We start from the raw sequence: 14,500 nt of genomic DNA on the forward strand, positions 1-14,500 counted from the left end.
CTCTTAATTTCAAATACAGCCAATATCAAATGCTCTTGGGGTTCTCCATACTTTTTAGGAGTGTAAAATGGTTCTGAGACCAGTTTGAGAACTGCTGAGCCAGACAATCTCCTAAGTCCTTTCTATCTCTAAATTCTGTGATTCTACATTCAACTTCATTTAAACAAACATAACACAACACTGCAGGTTGATTCCACCTGTTCCAATGTGCCTTTCATAACTTAGCTTTGTTTATTTGTGCAGGGACTGAGTCGGGGTCCAGGTAGGATGGGGATGTTACACCATAGTCTTAGGAAAGGGTCAACAGCTCCCCATCCTCTGTGTCCACTGGGCCAGACTGCTAGTGAGGGCGGTCCTAAAGTGCTACCTCATTTTGTGTGCTTGGACAGTCTGATCTATATTCTGTGGCAGGAATAGTGTCTTGGGGTGGGAGAAACTTCCTGTCCATGTTCTCAAGGTAGAAAGCATTTCACTAAGCAAGAGTCCTCTAATCCAGGGCTTCTTAAACTAACCTTTTCCACTCACAAGCCCTGGCCACCCCTTTTCCCATTCTGCAGTTTGTTGGTGTTTTGTGGCCTGAGGGCAGGTGCAGTGCAAAGCACGTGTGCTTTGGGTTCAGAACCAAGGCTTCTGTGAAGCTGCACAATGCAACATGGGCAAGAGCTGCCAGAAACACCTTGATTCATTATGTGTTTGATTTTTAATTGATTTTTGGGCTTTGCGTGTACAGAAACCTTTTACTGTTGGCAAATTTGAGAAGTGCTGCTCTAATCAGCCTAGGCTTCCCTGCTCTTGAACCTCCTCCTTACCCGCTGTGGTCAGAGCAGCTGTTGTGGCCAAATAACAGGAATGAAGTACTAAGTCCAAATCATTCAGTGAAAGATACAACTCTATTATAAAGGGAAGACATCATTTATATAGAATAGCACATAAAATTAGAATATTTTTAATATGAACACTTCCCGAATTCATGCTGAAATCTCATCAGTATTATTTACTTGAGAACATTTTGAACTATGTCTATCTGAATTTATCCTATGTCATTTGTACTTTCAGACCTGGAAAATACACTGTAAATTAAGTCTAAACATGGAAAAAATAATCCTACACTGCTCCATAAAAAAACAACAAAGCAAAAACAAAACACCAAACCTTAACTCATACTAAAACAGGAACCTAAGCAAGAAAGAAATTCAGAAAGGTCATTTGAAATAAAGGATAACTTAAAGATATCATTGCCACCTGGGGAAAAAAAGTAGTCTTCCATACAAAATGAAGCAGCATTACCTAGAAAAAACAAGGCATTTTCATGAAATCATTTTTAGAAAATGTTAAGAGAAGTTATTTCTCCTCATTTTAAAGTGCTGAAGGCCAATGACCTTCTGGTAGCCTCTTGATGGCTGGTGGTCTGAGGCCATGTTGCCATCAGGTACCTCTCATCAGCCGAGAAGCCTCAGAAGCCCAGGATGGACTCGTCCCACAACATCTCCTCCTCTGTCCTCCTGGGCAGGGGCTTCTTCTTCTCCTTCCGGTGTCGGCGGTCTTCTTTGTCGGTGGCTACTTCCTGATTTCTTCTCTCTTTCCTATGCTTAGGCTTTCGTACACTGGTGGCATCTGCCTCTGCCTTCCTCCTCCGGACGGCCTTGTGGTCTTTGCCTGAGTCTTTGTCCTCCATGGTTTTCTTCCTCTTCTTTTCCTCATTTGGCCGGACTTCTCTCTCGTCCCTTGGATGCCTCTTCTTCCTCTGGTGAGTCACTTTTGGTTTATGACCCGCTTGGTAGGAATTGGTACTGTTGTCAGAGGAGATGCTGGATGGGCCTGAGTTATCATCCTGCTGAGTGGGCCCCAAGGCCATTAATTTTTCTGAGAACTCTTCCTTGCTGGGCTGGCAGTGGCCAAGAGATTCCAGCCTGAGTCTGCTGTCATGGACTGGTGACCAATGGGACAGTGTGTTCTCTACTGTTCGAGTGAGGGCATACGTTCCTGGGCAGGCCTGGAAAGTCTCGGGTGGGAGTCTCTGCTCAAATGCCGCCAGTACACTTTGGGGCCTGGCATCTCGCTCCTCCTTGTGCTTGTCCATCTCAAAGTGCTCCTCCGCCATCTTTCTAAAGTAAGTCTTGGGCTCCAGCCCTCGGGCTTTCTGTACCTGGATGTAGTCGGCCAGCTCATCTTGGAAAGAGTGAAAGGTTCTCTTTGAATTCTTCATCAGATTGACAACCAGGGATTCTCTGAAGGAAAGAAGGGGGAGAAAGGTTTGGTTACTGGGCTGCTTTGTTAAGAATATGTCCTTTCAAAAAGTCACTAGGCTCAAGGAAACAGTGGGAGCCAATGGAGCACAGCTGGATTTGGAGCCAAAGGACCTGGGTAGTTACCATGTGGGCAGGTCATGTCCCTTCCCTTGGCCTCAGTTTCCTCATTTGTAAAAAGAGGGTTGGCTAGATGATCTTCAAGTTCCCTCCCAGCTCTAAATCCTTGGTTCCTCAACTGAGATCTAAAATCCAGAAAACAGACCCAACTCCACTTCTAGAAGCTGCCCCCAGGGTCTCCAGCTCATTCACAAATCAACTTGACTGGGGCCCTGGCCTTGGGCTCTCCTCCCCACTCTCTGCTTAGGAGATACAACTTAGGCCAGGGTTTTCTGAGCCACAGGGAGAAGGCGCTGGAGGCCACATGGTCAAGTCTCGGTCATGTTCAGAAGGCTCAGATCATTGTCAAAGGTCAAACTAGGGAAGGTACTTGGTTCTTGGGCCTCTGAAGACAGGCCTGAGAAAAGGGCCCTGGAGATTCCAATAGGGACATACTGTGTGGCCAGGGGCAAGGAATTTTATTTTTGAAAATTTTAGTTTACCAAATTAAATAAAAATAATGTGTGCTTATAAAATCACAGAAAAGGAACTCAGGGTCATCTCATCTAGTCTGTATCTGAAGTGTCCAGCTCCTCTAGACCATTCCCATCAATCTGCCTTTGCCTGAATACCTCCAGTGACAGAGAACTCATTACATCAAAAGGCAGCCCCACCCCTTTTGCTCAGCTCTACACAGACTCCAGCCTCACTCCTGGGTTGTTCACCAACTCTGTTCTCACCCCGAGGGTCAAGCAGACTGAGTGTTAACCCCACCCAACAACAATCTTACAAAGGTTTGAAGATGCTTCATGGTTGCCCAAAGTCTTTTCTTCTGAAGATTAAATTCCCTGACTTCCTTCTTATTACAAGTTAATAAGTCCCCTTATCATTCAGGTCATTTCTATTTGGATAAAACAGCGCTCATCAAGGTCCCTAAAATGTGCTCAGAGATGGACGTTCACACTCTAGGTGGGGCTGCTCAGGAAGGAGAACAGTGCAAGGACCTCTTCCCCTCCTCTGCTGTTGTCTTTCTTAGGATGAGGCCCAAGGCCGCCTTCCCTCCTGGGATGCCAAACCACGTCCCATTACACCACAGCTCTCACACTGAGCTTGTGGGCCACTAGGTCCCCCCACCCAAGTCTTTGTTCTACAAACTGCCTGGTTGCATTCCCCTCTCCTCTTTTTGTGTAGGCTCTGTTCATCATTCCTGCTGTGGAGATCTTTGTGGATTCTGAGTCTAGCAGCTTTGGATCACCTTACCAATAGGAGCTGACTGTGCAGCTCAATTAAAGCACATGCATACATGGGCTGAAGTAAGAGCCATCTGGAGGGCATGTAAAAACGTCCCTCAGTGCACAATGTGAGTTGAGATGGAATGATATTCCAGTTCTTCTTGTGAGGGTTTTAATTTCTTTCCCCTTCTGTGAATTAGATGAGGACCAAAGTATCCAGCTGTGTTCTCAGCCTTGTTCTTACTCTGTCAGGGGCTGGGACCGGAGGGAGAAGGGCAGGGAAGGGAGTGCGGCACTGACAAGTTTCACAGGAAATCTGAATGAGAACTTTTCGAAGAAAAACAAGCACAGCACAAAGAGAGAAAGAACATGGATTCACCCTGAAGTGTCCATGAACCTTAATGCCCACAGGAAGGCGGCAGAAGCTCCCAGCAGAGCCAGCCTGAGAGACGGGCCTGGCGAAGTGCTCCAGAGCCACTGAGTATTTCTGAGTGAAAAGGACTCATTCTGATGCCTCCAGAAGAAAGACAAGAACTACAGACAAGACCAGGGCAGTTTGCCAAAAAATTTAACTCCCAAATTAAAAAAAACAAAATAGAAAAGACAAATTTCCTAACTAGAAAAAAATGAAAACAGAAGATGTGGACAGCCAGCTATATCCTGTTTAGGCCTCATCGGACCTCTGCAAAGCAGCCTTTTTAGATCTCTGCACGGCAGGCTCAATTGAGGAAGGGCAAAAGGCCATGTTTAGGATAAGAAGATGTGGCAAAGAAAACCCACCTTCGTAGCTGACTATCCACATGGGAAAGAAATGAAATGTTTCAGTATGATTACCCATATGGGAAAGAACAGAAATGTTTCAATTCAGTTAGCCTGTAGGAGACTGCAGTCTTATTCCCAGGAACAAGGAGATAAAAATATTAACCAATGCTCCATTGTACTCTTCTGAGAAGTCAGGATGACTCAGCGATTAACCTGTATAAAGTACTGTCAGTAACTCCATTAAAATTAGTCTATTGCCTGACTATACGACTTGCCTAGCCCCATGTTTGTGTCTTTTTGTGTCAATTACTTCATCATATATTTGGGCACAAGAAATACTGTATTTTGATTTAAACACTATCACTACGATACCCAAACCCTCAAAAGCCAGCTCTCCCACTGCAGAGCCCTCTAGCTGACTCTTCTGAACCAAAAGAAGCCCCCGACTCAAGTCAGGAGACCAGTCCTGGCACTGGCTGAGCTACCAAGCATGGCTGCCAAGCCAGAAGCCCACTTTCCTGGCCTAGCCTGGGATGTTCTGGAAGCTTCTTTCTAGAGGCAGTTGGAAGGTAGGGAAGCCAGAATAAGGAGACTCAGGCGTCTAGGATCTGCTCATGCAGAGGGAAAATCTGCAGGCAGACACTAATGTACAGGGGCCCTAATCACCCGGGTCACAGGAGCATTGTCACAGAATTACTTACTTAATCTGGTGTTTATTTCCTTGCATGTGGGACTGGTACATTTCTATAGATGTAAGGGTGATACTACAAATGGGACAGATGTAGTTACCCACACCAAGTGCTGAAAGAACACAGAATTCAGGTTAATGTCAGTATGCAGACACATCAAAAAGAAACCCACTTATCTGATCCCATTACCAGGGAATACCACCTTGAGCCAGGCTGCCCAAAGTGGCTCCCGCAGACAGGCCAGCTCTGCCCCTAAGGGATCTCACCCTGCTTCCCCCATCTCTGAGGCTCTACAGCTCTCCTTTCCCAAGCCCTCGGCTGAATCCAGGAAAACCATCATCCTCTTAGGCACAGCTTGTCGGCGACGGATGTGGCTGAGCTAGAGATTGTCTCCTGGATGTGCACCCCACAGGTCTTAGGGACGCCCCAAAGATGATGAGGATGAAGGTGATGATGACGACAAGACTAAGAAAGGAGTCCGAGTGAGGCCGAGCAGCGGCTCGAGCAGGGGAAGGTGGCCCGTCAGCTGCCTCCACTCCCCTGCTCTGCCAGGACCAGCTCAGACTGTGGAATAGCCCGGAATCCAACGAGACCCCTGACTTCTGCTGCCTCTTCCACTAAGGTGTCACCTCCTCCTCCTCCTCCTCTATTTTCTCTCTCTAATACAACTGCCTTTTTAGCTTGTTCCTTTTTCCTCATGCTTTATTTCCTAGCTCCATCCCCTACCAAACCAGTTCTTTGTGGCAGGCAGAACCTTAAGGCCACTTATTCAATCAGAGCAAGGGGATTTAATCCCAAGCCCCAGCCCCTGCTCCCCGAAAGATGTTCATACCTTTCAGGAGGTTCCTACCCAAAGTCCCAAATAGCAAGCGCATCCCACCAGGGCTCTCAGATCAACCCCCATGACTGCCCATGCTGAAGTGGAAGCAGGCTGGACAGTGTCCAGGGGCCTGAGCTCTGCCCACAGCTGCCGTTAACCAGCTGGACTTTGTGCAGCTGCTTACACTCATGGCCTTAGCTCCCTCATCTGTAAAATGAAGGGTCTGGATAGATGGTCCCTAAGGTCCTCAAAGCACTACAACTTTCCAAAGGGGTTTTAACAAGACTTCATGGCATCTAATACTCAGGAACACAGGAACTGCTCAGTTATATTTGTTGATTCCCAAGGGGCAAAAACTTCTTTTAAATGGGGAGGGGGAGCCCTGTCAGAACCTAAAAGTGTAACTTGCCCTAATCAACCAGCCACAGATTCAAATAGTAATTTGTAAATGTTCCTCAAGAGATGATGAAGCTGATGAGCCACGCCCACTGCCCTTGTTAAGAGGACAAATGGCTAATAGAGAATGAATACCCAAGCTCAGTAAAGTGAGAGCACCTGGCTGTCCTCGATGAATCTGAACATCAGGTCCAGATGAATCACATTTCTGGAACTGAAAGAACTCGAGAATGTGGTTGTCAAGCCATTCGTGGTCATGGAGAATGGGGGAGGGATACCACAAATGTCTCAATTTGTTAAAAAAAAAAAGGTAAGAGAACATAGTCTGTAACTAAACTCCAGTGAGATTCAATTTCTGGGAGACAAGTGGCTTAGTTCAATTAAATGGGTTTGGAACTGGACGAATGGTCCAAGATGGTAGTGGTTTGGTGTCAATGCAGCAGGAGGTCTTTGGGGAAGTGCCCCAGGGATCTGTGTTCTTCAATGTTTTTAATCAGTGACATGGATAAAAGCATAAATGGTAGGCTCATTAAATGTGCAGATGACACAAAGTTGGGAGGGATAATTAATATTATGATGACAGAGTGAGGATCCAAAAATATCCCAAGAGGGCAGACTATTGGGCAGAATCTCTTAAGATGAAATTGAATACAGATAAATGTAAACTCATGTACTTGTGTAGAAAAAAACTAATGTTCCAAGTATAAGGTAGGGGAGAACAGTTAGTAGTTTGTGTGAAAAAGATCTGGGGGTTTTTGTACACAGCCAACGTAAGAGAAGTCCGCCATACTGTATGAGAGCCCCCAAAGCTAAGGTGGTCTCAGGCCACGTAAGACGGGCAGAGTTTTAAGGTCAAAGGGGGTGACCATACCTGTTGTGCTGGGTTTGGTTCTGGGGCCATGGCTTAGGAAAGTTGCAGATAAGCTGGAGAGAATCAAGAGAGGACAAGGGGGACAGGAAGGGTCTTGAGCTCCTGCCAAATGAACTGGGGATATTTAGCTTAGAGGAAAACTGTCTGAAAGACCATTATGTGAAAGGGAGATGAAATTTGGCCTGCTTGGCCCTAGAAACTGCAAAGAAGAAAATTTAGGCTTGATATGAGAAAGACCTTCCTAACAACCCCCTGAGTGGGATAAGATGTCTCCATGAGGCCTGGGTCCCTCGATTGGAGGTCTTTAAGCAGAAAGCTGTCCGAGTACTTGTAGGGCACGCTGCAGTGAGGACTCCTTTTCAGGTATGGGTTGGACTAGACAGTCAATGAATTCCCTTAAAACTCTCAAATTCTGTGATATCTCCAAAATTCTACTTTAACTTACAAAACCCTACCACACCTTTAGTATTTGGCTAAACCAACTTCTCTGAAGGCAGGAGGTGCTCAACAAATCCATTTTGGTTGGCTTGCATGATGGGGGAAGGTGGGTGACAAGGATATGGAAGGGAAGACATTATGGCTGAGTGGGTAGGACAAAGCAGGGTGAGTAAAAGAGCAGGTTGTGAGAAGGGTAACCAAGTACTTCCTCACTGTCCCTGCCGTGTCCTAAGCTCATTCTTGCCTTAGCACCTCTGCTCATAATGTCCCCAATGCCTGCGATGTCTGATTATCCTATCTTACCCCTCCCATGAGTTCAATCCTTCCTGACTGAAACTCCCCATATAAAGGCTTTTCACTTCTCTGGATCCCTCTGGCATGCCTATCCAGGACAACCCAGCGCCTGATCATCTGTCCCACACTGTCCTTTCAGGTAAATCTGGTCTATACAATCAGTTGGTAAGCTTCCTGAGGGCAGAAGCTACATCTGCTTGGTCTCCCTGAAACGCCAACATAGTGGTGGGTACAGAGTAGGGGCTTTCTATGTAAGGGTCGGGGCTTTAAAGCTGAGAGGCATCTTAAAAGTCTCCAACCCTTTCATTCTATAAGTGACGAGACTCAAGTCCCAGAGAAATTAAATGCCTTGCCCCAGGTGCCATAGAAGCTAAACTGGAACCCAGGACCTCTGGCTCCAAATCTAATGCTTTTTCCAAGGCACTAGCTTGTTACTCTTTGTGCAAAACTTCAGATGCTAGACTATGAGGGCATCTCTTCCAGATGAGCAGAAGGGCACATGCATTTGCAGACGCTTGCTACAGGACAGCTCTAGGGTAATTCTGCTACTCACCACTGCTTGCAGACTCAGCAGGGAGCGTCTTTTGCCCGATCTCTTCTAGGATCTTCTTCCGGGTCTCGCTCCTCTTGTGCTTCTTGCCCAGGTAGTGCTGCTGCGCCATGAGCGGGCTATTAAAGGATGCACAGCAGAGTTCGCAGTATCTGTCTGGATCGTTCAGATCCAAAGTGGGGCTGCCACAGGACAGGGGAGTTTCTTCCATGGCCCCTTCTGGGGAAGCTCCATCAGAAGTGGGCTGCTGTGGTTCTGGCCTGGCACAACTAGCAACAGGAAGACCTGCTGAGAGAAGAACAGACTCCTAGAAATAATGTCTAGAAATATCTATAGAAAATAGAATAAAATAGAATTTTAATAGAAAAATCCATTTCAATACAGGTGACAAACATTTGTTTATGAAACATTTAAAACATTTCCACATCAAGGAACTCTTCAAAAATCCACTATTCTTACTATGTCCACTCAAAGCCATTGAGTAGGACTAGTAAGATCAGAGTAAACATACACGTTTGCACATGTGTGTGTGAGTTGGAATCCAAACCTGGTCACCACGTTTTTCTGTGCAGAAAGGCTTCCAAAATCTTGGTACACCAAAGAATTAGAGAGAGCAAAGCTCAACATGGCCAACTAACCACTAGAAAACCTGACTACTATGGATACATTCTTCTTGGCTTACTCTTAATGACCAAGGAATCAGAGTCTATCTGGAGGAACACATTATGTCACTAATTCAATCTTGGCTTGTTCTCTGTTTGCTTTGGGGTGAAATTCAAGCAATTATTTAATATCACTCAAACTGTATATTCCCAGCCCCATGTTATTTCAAAGTTCTTCGTTGTACCTGCTCCACTGATGTTGGCTCATTCAGCCTGGGGGTCCTAACTCTTATGGGACATTATGATTCTATTCATCTTTGGCCTGCCTTGCAACATACTGTAAGAGAATTGGTCTGCTACCTTATGGTTGCTAAAATTGATCCTAATGAAAAATCCATTTTAAGCATAATACACATGCTAAAATTAATCATGAATTTTATATAACCTAAAATAAATATTGTGAGAGACTGATAACATATTTAGTACTCTAAGATCATCCTGATGGTACACAAGGCTTCGCATGGTACTGGTTTCAGCATGTGACGTTGATACGATAATGACTTGGCAAAAATGCAGTATGCTATGTTGGTGAATAGCTCACACTGGGAAATGAATTCCCTTCCTCCAAAGCAGGGCAATCAATAAGAGAGTGGTAGATTACTCAGTATAGACATGCTAAATCACAATCTTTATAATAGGACACTAGCCTCAGACTGTCCTCTTTTTCAAAACCCAGGCTGGATTTCCCAGGTTTGGATGGGTTTTTCCAGATTTCCATCCAGTTTCAGAATAGATGTCTCCATTTTAGGTTCTCTTGGGCAGGCTCTCACAGTATATTTCACGTGTTCTGTCTCCCCAACTAGACTGTCAACCTCCCCAGGACAGAGATCTTATTTTATGCTTCTCAGTAGGTGCTTAATAACTGTTTGTTGTTGATAATGACACACCTTTTCTGGATCTTTACAGGGAAACGGGGATGTGTAATTTGCTTTCTGTTAGCTGAGTAGAAGGAACTCTACCCAGGGTATGCATGCTGTGGCCGTAACTATTTTATAGTAAAGATACTGGTTGGGTATGGGATGAAGTGAAGGGAAGTGTAGAAAAGGAAAAGCACTGAGATTAATAACGGAGAAGGAGAGAGACTGACAGTCAGTTGGGTAATGCTTTATGATTTAATTCTGATCTGCTGTTTAATTAGAAGCAAGGAGAAAAGGGGCATGGCAGGAAGTAGGCAGCTTGTTGTCAGACAATGGCCACATGAAGCAGAGTTAATTCACCTGTTTTTATTTGGTTTTATTCAGATGAGAGGCCTAATCTGCAAAGGGAGGTCAAGTCCAATGGGCAATCATACTCTCCAAGTTCAATGTTAGGGACACAGAATGAAAGAAAAGAATTAGGAGGGTAGCAATGAGTCCCTTCAAAGAGACACTTCCCCACAGGGATGCTTCCAGAACCAAAGACGGAGGGCAGACTTTGAAAAACGACAGCTGGAGAGCACAGGGAGTACAGAAGATAAAGAGGTGAATGGAACCTTACCCTTGTCTGGCTGAGAACTTGGTGGAGACGTCTGAGCATGTTCTCCCATTAACTGCTTCAACTTTCTGGCATGAACTTTCCCCAAATAGTGAGACTGAGCAACAACTGGGGAACTAAAAATCATGTTGCAGAGATCACAAAATTTGTTTTTGTCCACCACTCCACTCCCATCCGTCTGAAATCAAGCGCAGTCTCAATTATAAAGATTCAACAACTTGGAACCTGTTTAACATCACAATAGCAACGTGTAGCACTCACCTGGCCAGTGAGAAAGTCCAGCTGCCCTCTTTTATCAGTCCCCTGGGCTTCATTTTGCTCCCCATGAATTTGGAAATAAAGTCTAACCTTTTGAGCGTGCTTTTTGCCCTGGGAAAAAAGATGACAGGACTCAGTGAAAAAGCACAACCTGCCCCTCGGCCTTGAGCGGGGCAGGCCTCGTGAGGGGGGCAGGCTGCTCAATGGGGGTAGAGTTGGCAGGGAGCCTTTTGCGGGCTTTCCAGTCCCTTAACTCTTCATTAAACAAAGTCCCAGCACCAGGAATCTAGTAGCTCTTTTGAATGAGCAGCTTGTCCATCTGGAACTGACAAGAGTAACCACAACCCAACATGGAAATGTTTCTAAGGGCTGGATTTGGAAAATCTGGCATTGTTTTCCGTGACTGGCTGCGAACATCCTCTTGCTCTTCCAGCCTCGCTCCAGACCCGGACATCCCCTTTACCTGGCAGCCCTTCCTTCAGGAGGGCTGGCTGGCTCCTTGGCCTCCAGTGAAAAGGATACACAGGCTGGTCAAGGCCTCATTCCTCTCCAGGCAGCTTTCTCTACCATTCCCTTCGTCCTCTTCTTTTTAGTTCCCTTTTACAGTGTTGTCTCCCTCCATTTGAATGTAAGCTTCTGGAGGGCAGGGACTATCTTTCTTTCTGCTTGTACTTGTAATCCCAGCCCCTAGCACAGAGACTGGGACATGGTCTGAATACTCAAAACCAAAACATCTCTAATAACCATAACAACTAAAACATTAGGCTAAGCTAACCCTGGGCCTACGTACAGTTGAATGAAGAGCATGCAGGAGCACTGTCCTGAAGTCCTGAAGCAGACTGTCCACCAGAAGTGCTATGCACAGAATCCCCACTACCAGAAATGGAAGGCAGCCAGCACATGCTCTGGGTTAGGTGAGGTGGATGTGGCCAGGGTGCTGGTCTTCCCTGCTGGCTCTGTGTAACTTCACAAACACATTCATAAACAAGGTAATGACTTGAGATCATGGAACAGGAATAACCAGAGTGGGCGTTTTATTGCTGCCACTCCCTGGCTGGCCATGCTGTGTTTCTGGGTGAGGTACTTGACTTCTATGGGCCTCAGTTTCCTCACCTATAATGGGTTGAACCGGTCCCTTCCCCCTCGAACTGTCTGAGTCTAAAGTCAGAGCCCTAAATCAGGCACCCCATTTTGGTGGCTCAGATCACGTCTGGGAATCTACCAGCCAATGATCAAGCTAAGAGCTTCCCATCCAAGGCTCATCATTTCTCTCCTGTTTTTTACAGGGACATAAGGATATGATTGCTCTAAAAACCCAACCTGGTTCAGGACATGATTCCTCTTTGCTTTCAGCTTACCTCATAATGTGAAATCCTTTGGGATTCAAACTGTAGCATTGCGCCACACACTTTACAAAAGTTGTCTGTAAAAAGTTCATTCCTTTTATGTTCATCCAAAATAGTATCTACAAGCACAAAAGGGGAGGGAGGGGGGAGTAAAGCAGGGCATCATGGGAGTAGACCATGGGGGCTGCTTCTCTTTCCCTGCTACCTGCTACAGACTACTTTACTCAATTAAAAAAAATAACTATGCAGAGGTTTTTCTTTAAAAAAAAAAGATATGTAAATTTTGTTTTCTGCTTACAAGACTACAGGCACACTTTATACTCTTAATACCAGGAGGCAAAACGCTAAAGAAAGGGAAAGGGAAAGCCATGGGTACAGTAATAGGTGGCAGGATGTCATGGGTGCTGACCTCTGGGTCTCTGTATTGAAAGGTTATCACAAAGGCTGGCTCTGTTACCTAATCCACATGACTCCCCAGTCCCAACCCCACCCCTACTAGTGCCCTCTATACAAGAGTGGACACATAAGACATCTGGCACAAACTGGCGTCAAATGTCATGGAACAATTAATGATATGTACTCTTTGGCAATGGTTCTGACTTGGGCTCAGAAAACTGGGCATAAATGTTTCTGTTTCCCAGCACATGACCAAACTAAATGCAAGGGGTATGTTTTAAGACAGTCACTGAGTTCCAGGTACTACACCACCCATTACCTGAGAATCACAAGGAACCACAAACCTACTTGAAGAAAGGTGGGCACACATCCTCTGTAGTTGACACAAACATGATACCAGCTATGTCACAAGACTTCTCCCACTTGTCTATCCAAGCTACAAAGGACAGTTCATTTTAAACATGTACAAGTTATACTGTAAGATATCTTGCTGTGGACTGTCATAACTTACCCAGATAAAAATCTCAGGACTTATCTTTGGGATCTACATTCCAACTCTGAGCTCCAATAGCTAAAACTGATCTTGTGAGAATTGGCCAGCCCGAGTGTGAGATACAAATCACTCCAAGTCTTCTATAACATACTGTAAATATTCAGTGTGTGTGTTTGGGGGGTGGGGTGTAGTAGAAATGATGCTGGGTTTGGAGCCTGGCTTTTCCACTTACTATCTGGGCAACTGTGGGCAAGTCATTTCTCTTCCCTGTGCCTCAGTTTCTTCATCTGTACAATAAGTAGTTTGGACCAGGTGGTGTCTGAGGTCCCTTGGGCTCTAAATTGATGATGAGTCTATTGCTATTTGACCAATGCCTACTGACCACTCACTGTGTGGAAGGCCCAGTACAAGGTGGTGCTGGGCATACAGAGAATAAAACATGTCCGGTAATCTCCAGGAGCAGACTGAGAGTAAGATGAGATGTGTAAGCAGTCCCTGTAATATAAGGTAGAAAGTGAGGGAAGAAAAATGATCTGAGAGTTTAGAAGAGGAGGAAATTACTTCTGGAAGTGGATCCAAGAAGCAGACAGCACTTGTACCTGGTCTTGAAGGAGCAGTAAGAAGTAGCTGGGAGAAGCTGGGGAGAAATGTGTCCAGGGAAAGGCCCTTCAAGGAGAGGGAACGCTTTTCGGACATGTTCACACAAGGTATGTTTTACAGCATCACTGAATGGATGAGAGGTTTATTCGATAAATCCCCAAAGTTTGAGTCCAGCTTAAATATGTCCCTGAGGTATGTTAGAAATCACTTAATGAGCTATTTGATTCTATAGACACCTTTGATTTACTTTGAACAGCTCTTTAAAAACAGGCATATTAGTGTGACATAATGGAAGGAGCACCCAGTTAGGTGTCAGGAGCCCTGTGTTCTAGGCCCGGCTACATCAATATCTCTGTGTCACTTTGGGTAGGGCACTGTGCATCTCTGGGCTTCCACACCTTAAAAAGGTGGGGTTCAGTGGGACCATCTCTAATTATCTCCCAACTCTGCTATGCAAGAATGGTTCTATCATTGTCTCTAAAGCCAGCCAACTAAAAAGGCTGCCTAGAGGAGTCACTCCTATTTCAGATCTTCTCCTGTGTCACACTGAATAAGGGAAACTTGATTTTCTCTTGGGGGGGGGTGGCACAGACTTGAAAGTTCACTGAAAACTCACCATCAAAAAAAGGTCAATACCTCCCCCTGGTGACTATCAAAACTTACTGCAGAGGAAAACAGAAACATGTTCATGGAAATCCTAAGAAAACAAGCGGCTTTTCAGAGGCTTGAGAGAAACTCAAGTTGAATACTAAGTAGTCATGGGCCAAAGGACTGGGCAGGACCAAATGGGATGGCGCTGGGGAGGGAAGGAGTGCTCCCCAGGCTTGGATCCTGCCTTTAGCATTATGTGACACTGGGCACGTCATTTACCCTTT

At 45.4% G+C, this 14,500-nt stretch overlaps 1 protein-coding gene across 5 annotated transcripts in view; it reads right to left on the bottom strand.

Moving 5' to 3' along the window:
- Positions 1–871: 871 nt before the first annotated feature.
- KRCC1 (lysine rich coiled-coil 1) overlaps positions 872–14,500 on the bottom strand; it is a 38,558-nt gene continuing 24,929 nt past the window's right edge. Inside the window, exons 2-7 of one of the 5 annotated variants that reach the window (XM_036751049.1) lie at positions 12,149–12,255; positions 10,794–10,901; positions 10,536–10,710; positions 8,401–8,685; positions 5,041–5,140; positions 872–2,228 (exon numbers count right to left, since the gene is read on the bottom strand). In XM_036751049.1, the coding sequence (XP_036606944.1) occupies positions 1,454–2,228; positions 5,041–5,140; positions 8,401–8,685; positions 10,536–10,710; positions 10,794–10,901; positions 12,149–12,187 (1,482 nt within the window). In that variant the 5' untranslated portion in view covers positions 12,188–12,255 and the 3' untranslated portion in view covers positions 872–1,453. The other 4 variants (XM_036751050.1, XM_036751051.1, XM_036751052.1 and 1 more) reach the window with 4 other exon arrangements.

This window comes from Trichosurus vulpecula, chromosome 3, assembly GCF_011100635.1.
Source record: "Trichosurus vulpecula isolate mTriVul1 chromosome 3, mTriVul1.pri, whole genome shotgun sequence".
Lineage (NCBI taxonomy): Eukaryota > Metazoa > Chordata > Mammalia > Diprotodontia > Phalangeridae > Trichosurus > Trichosurus vulpecula.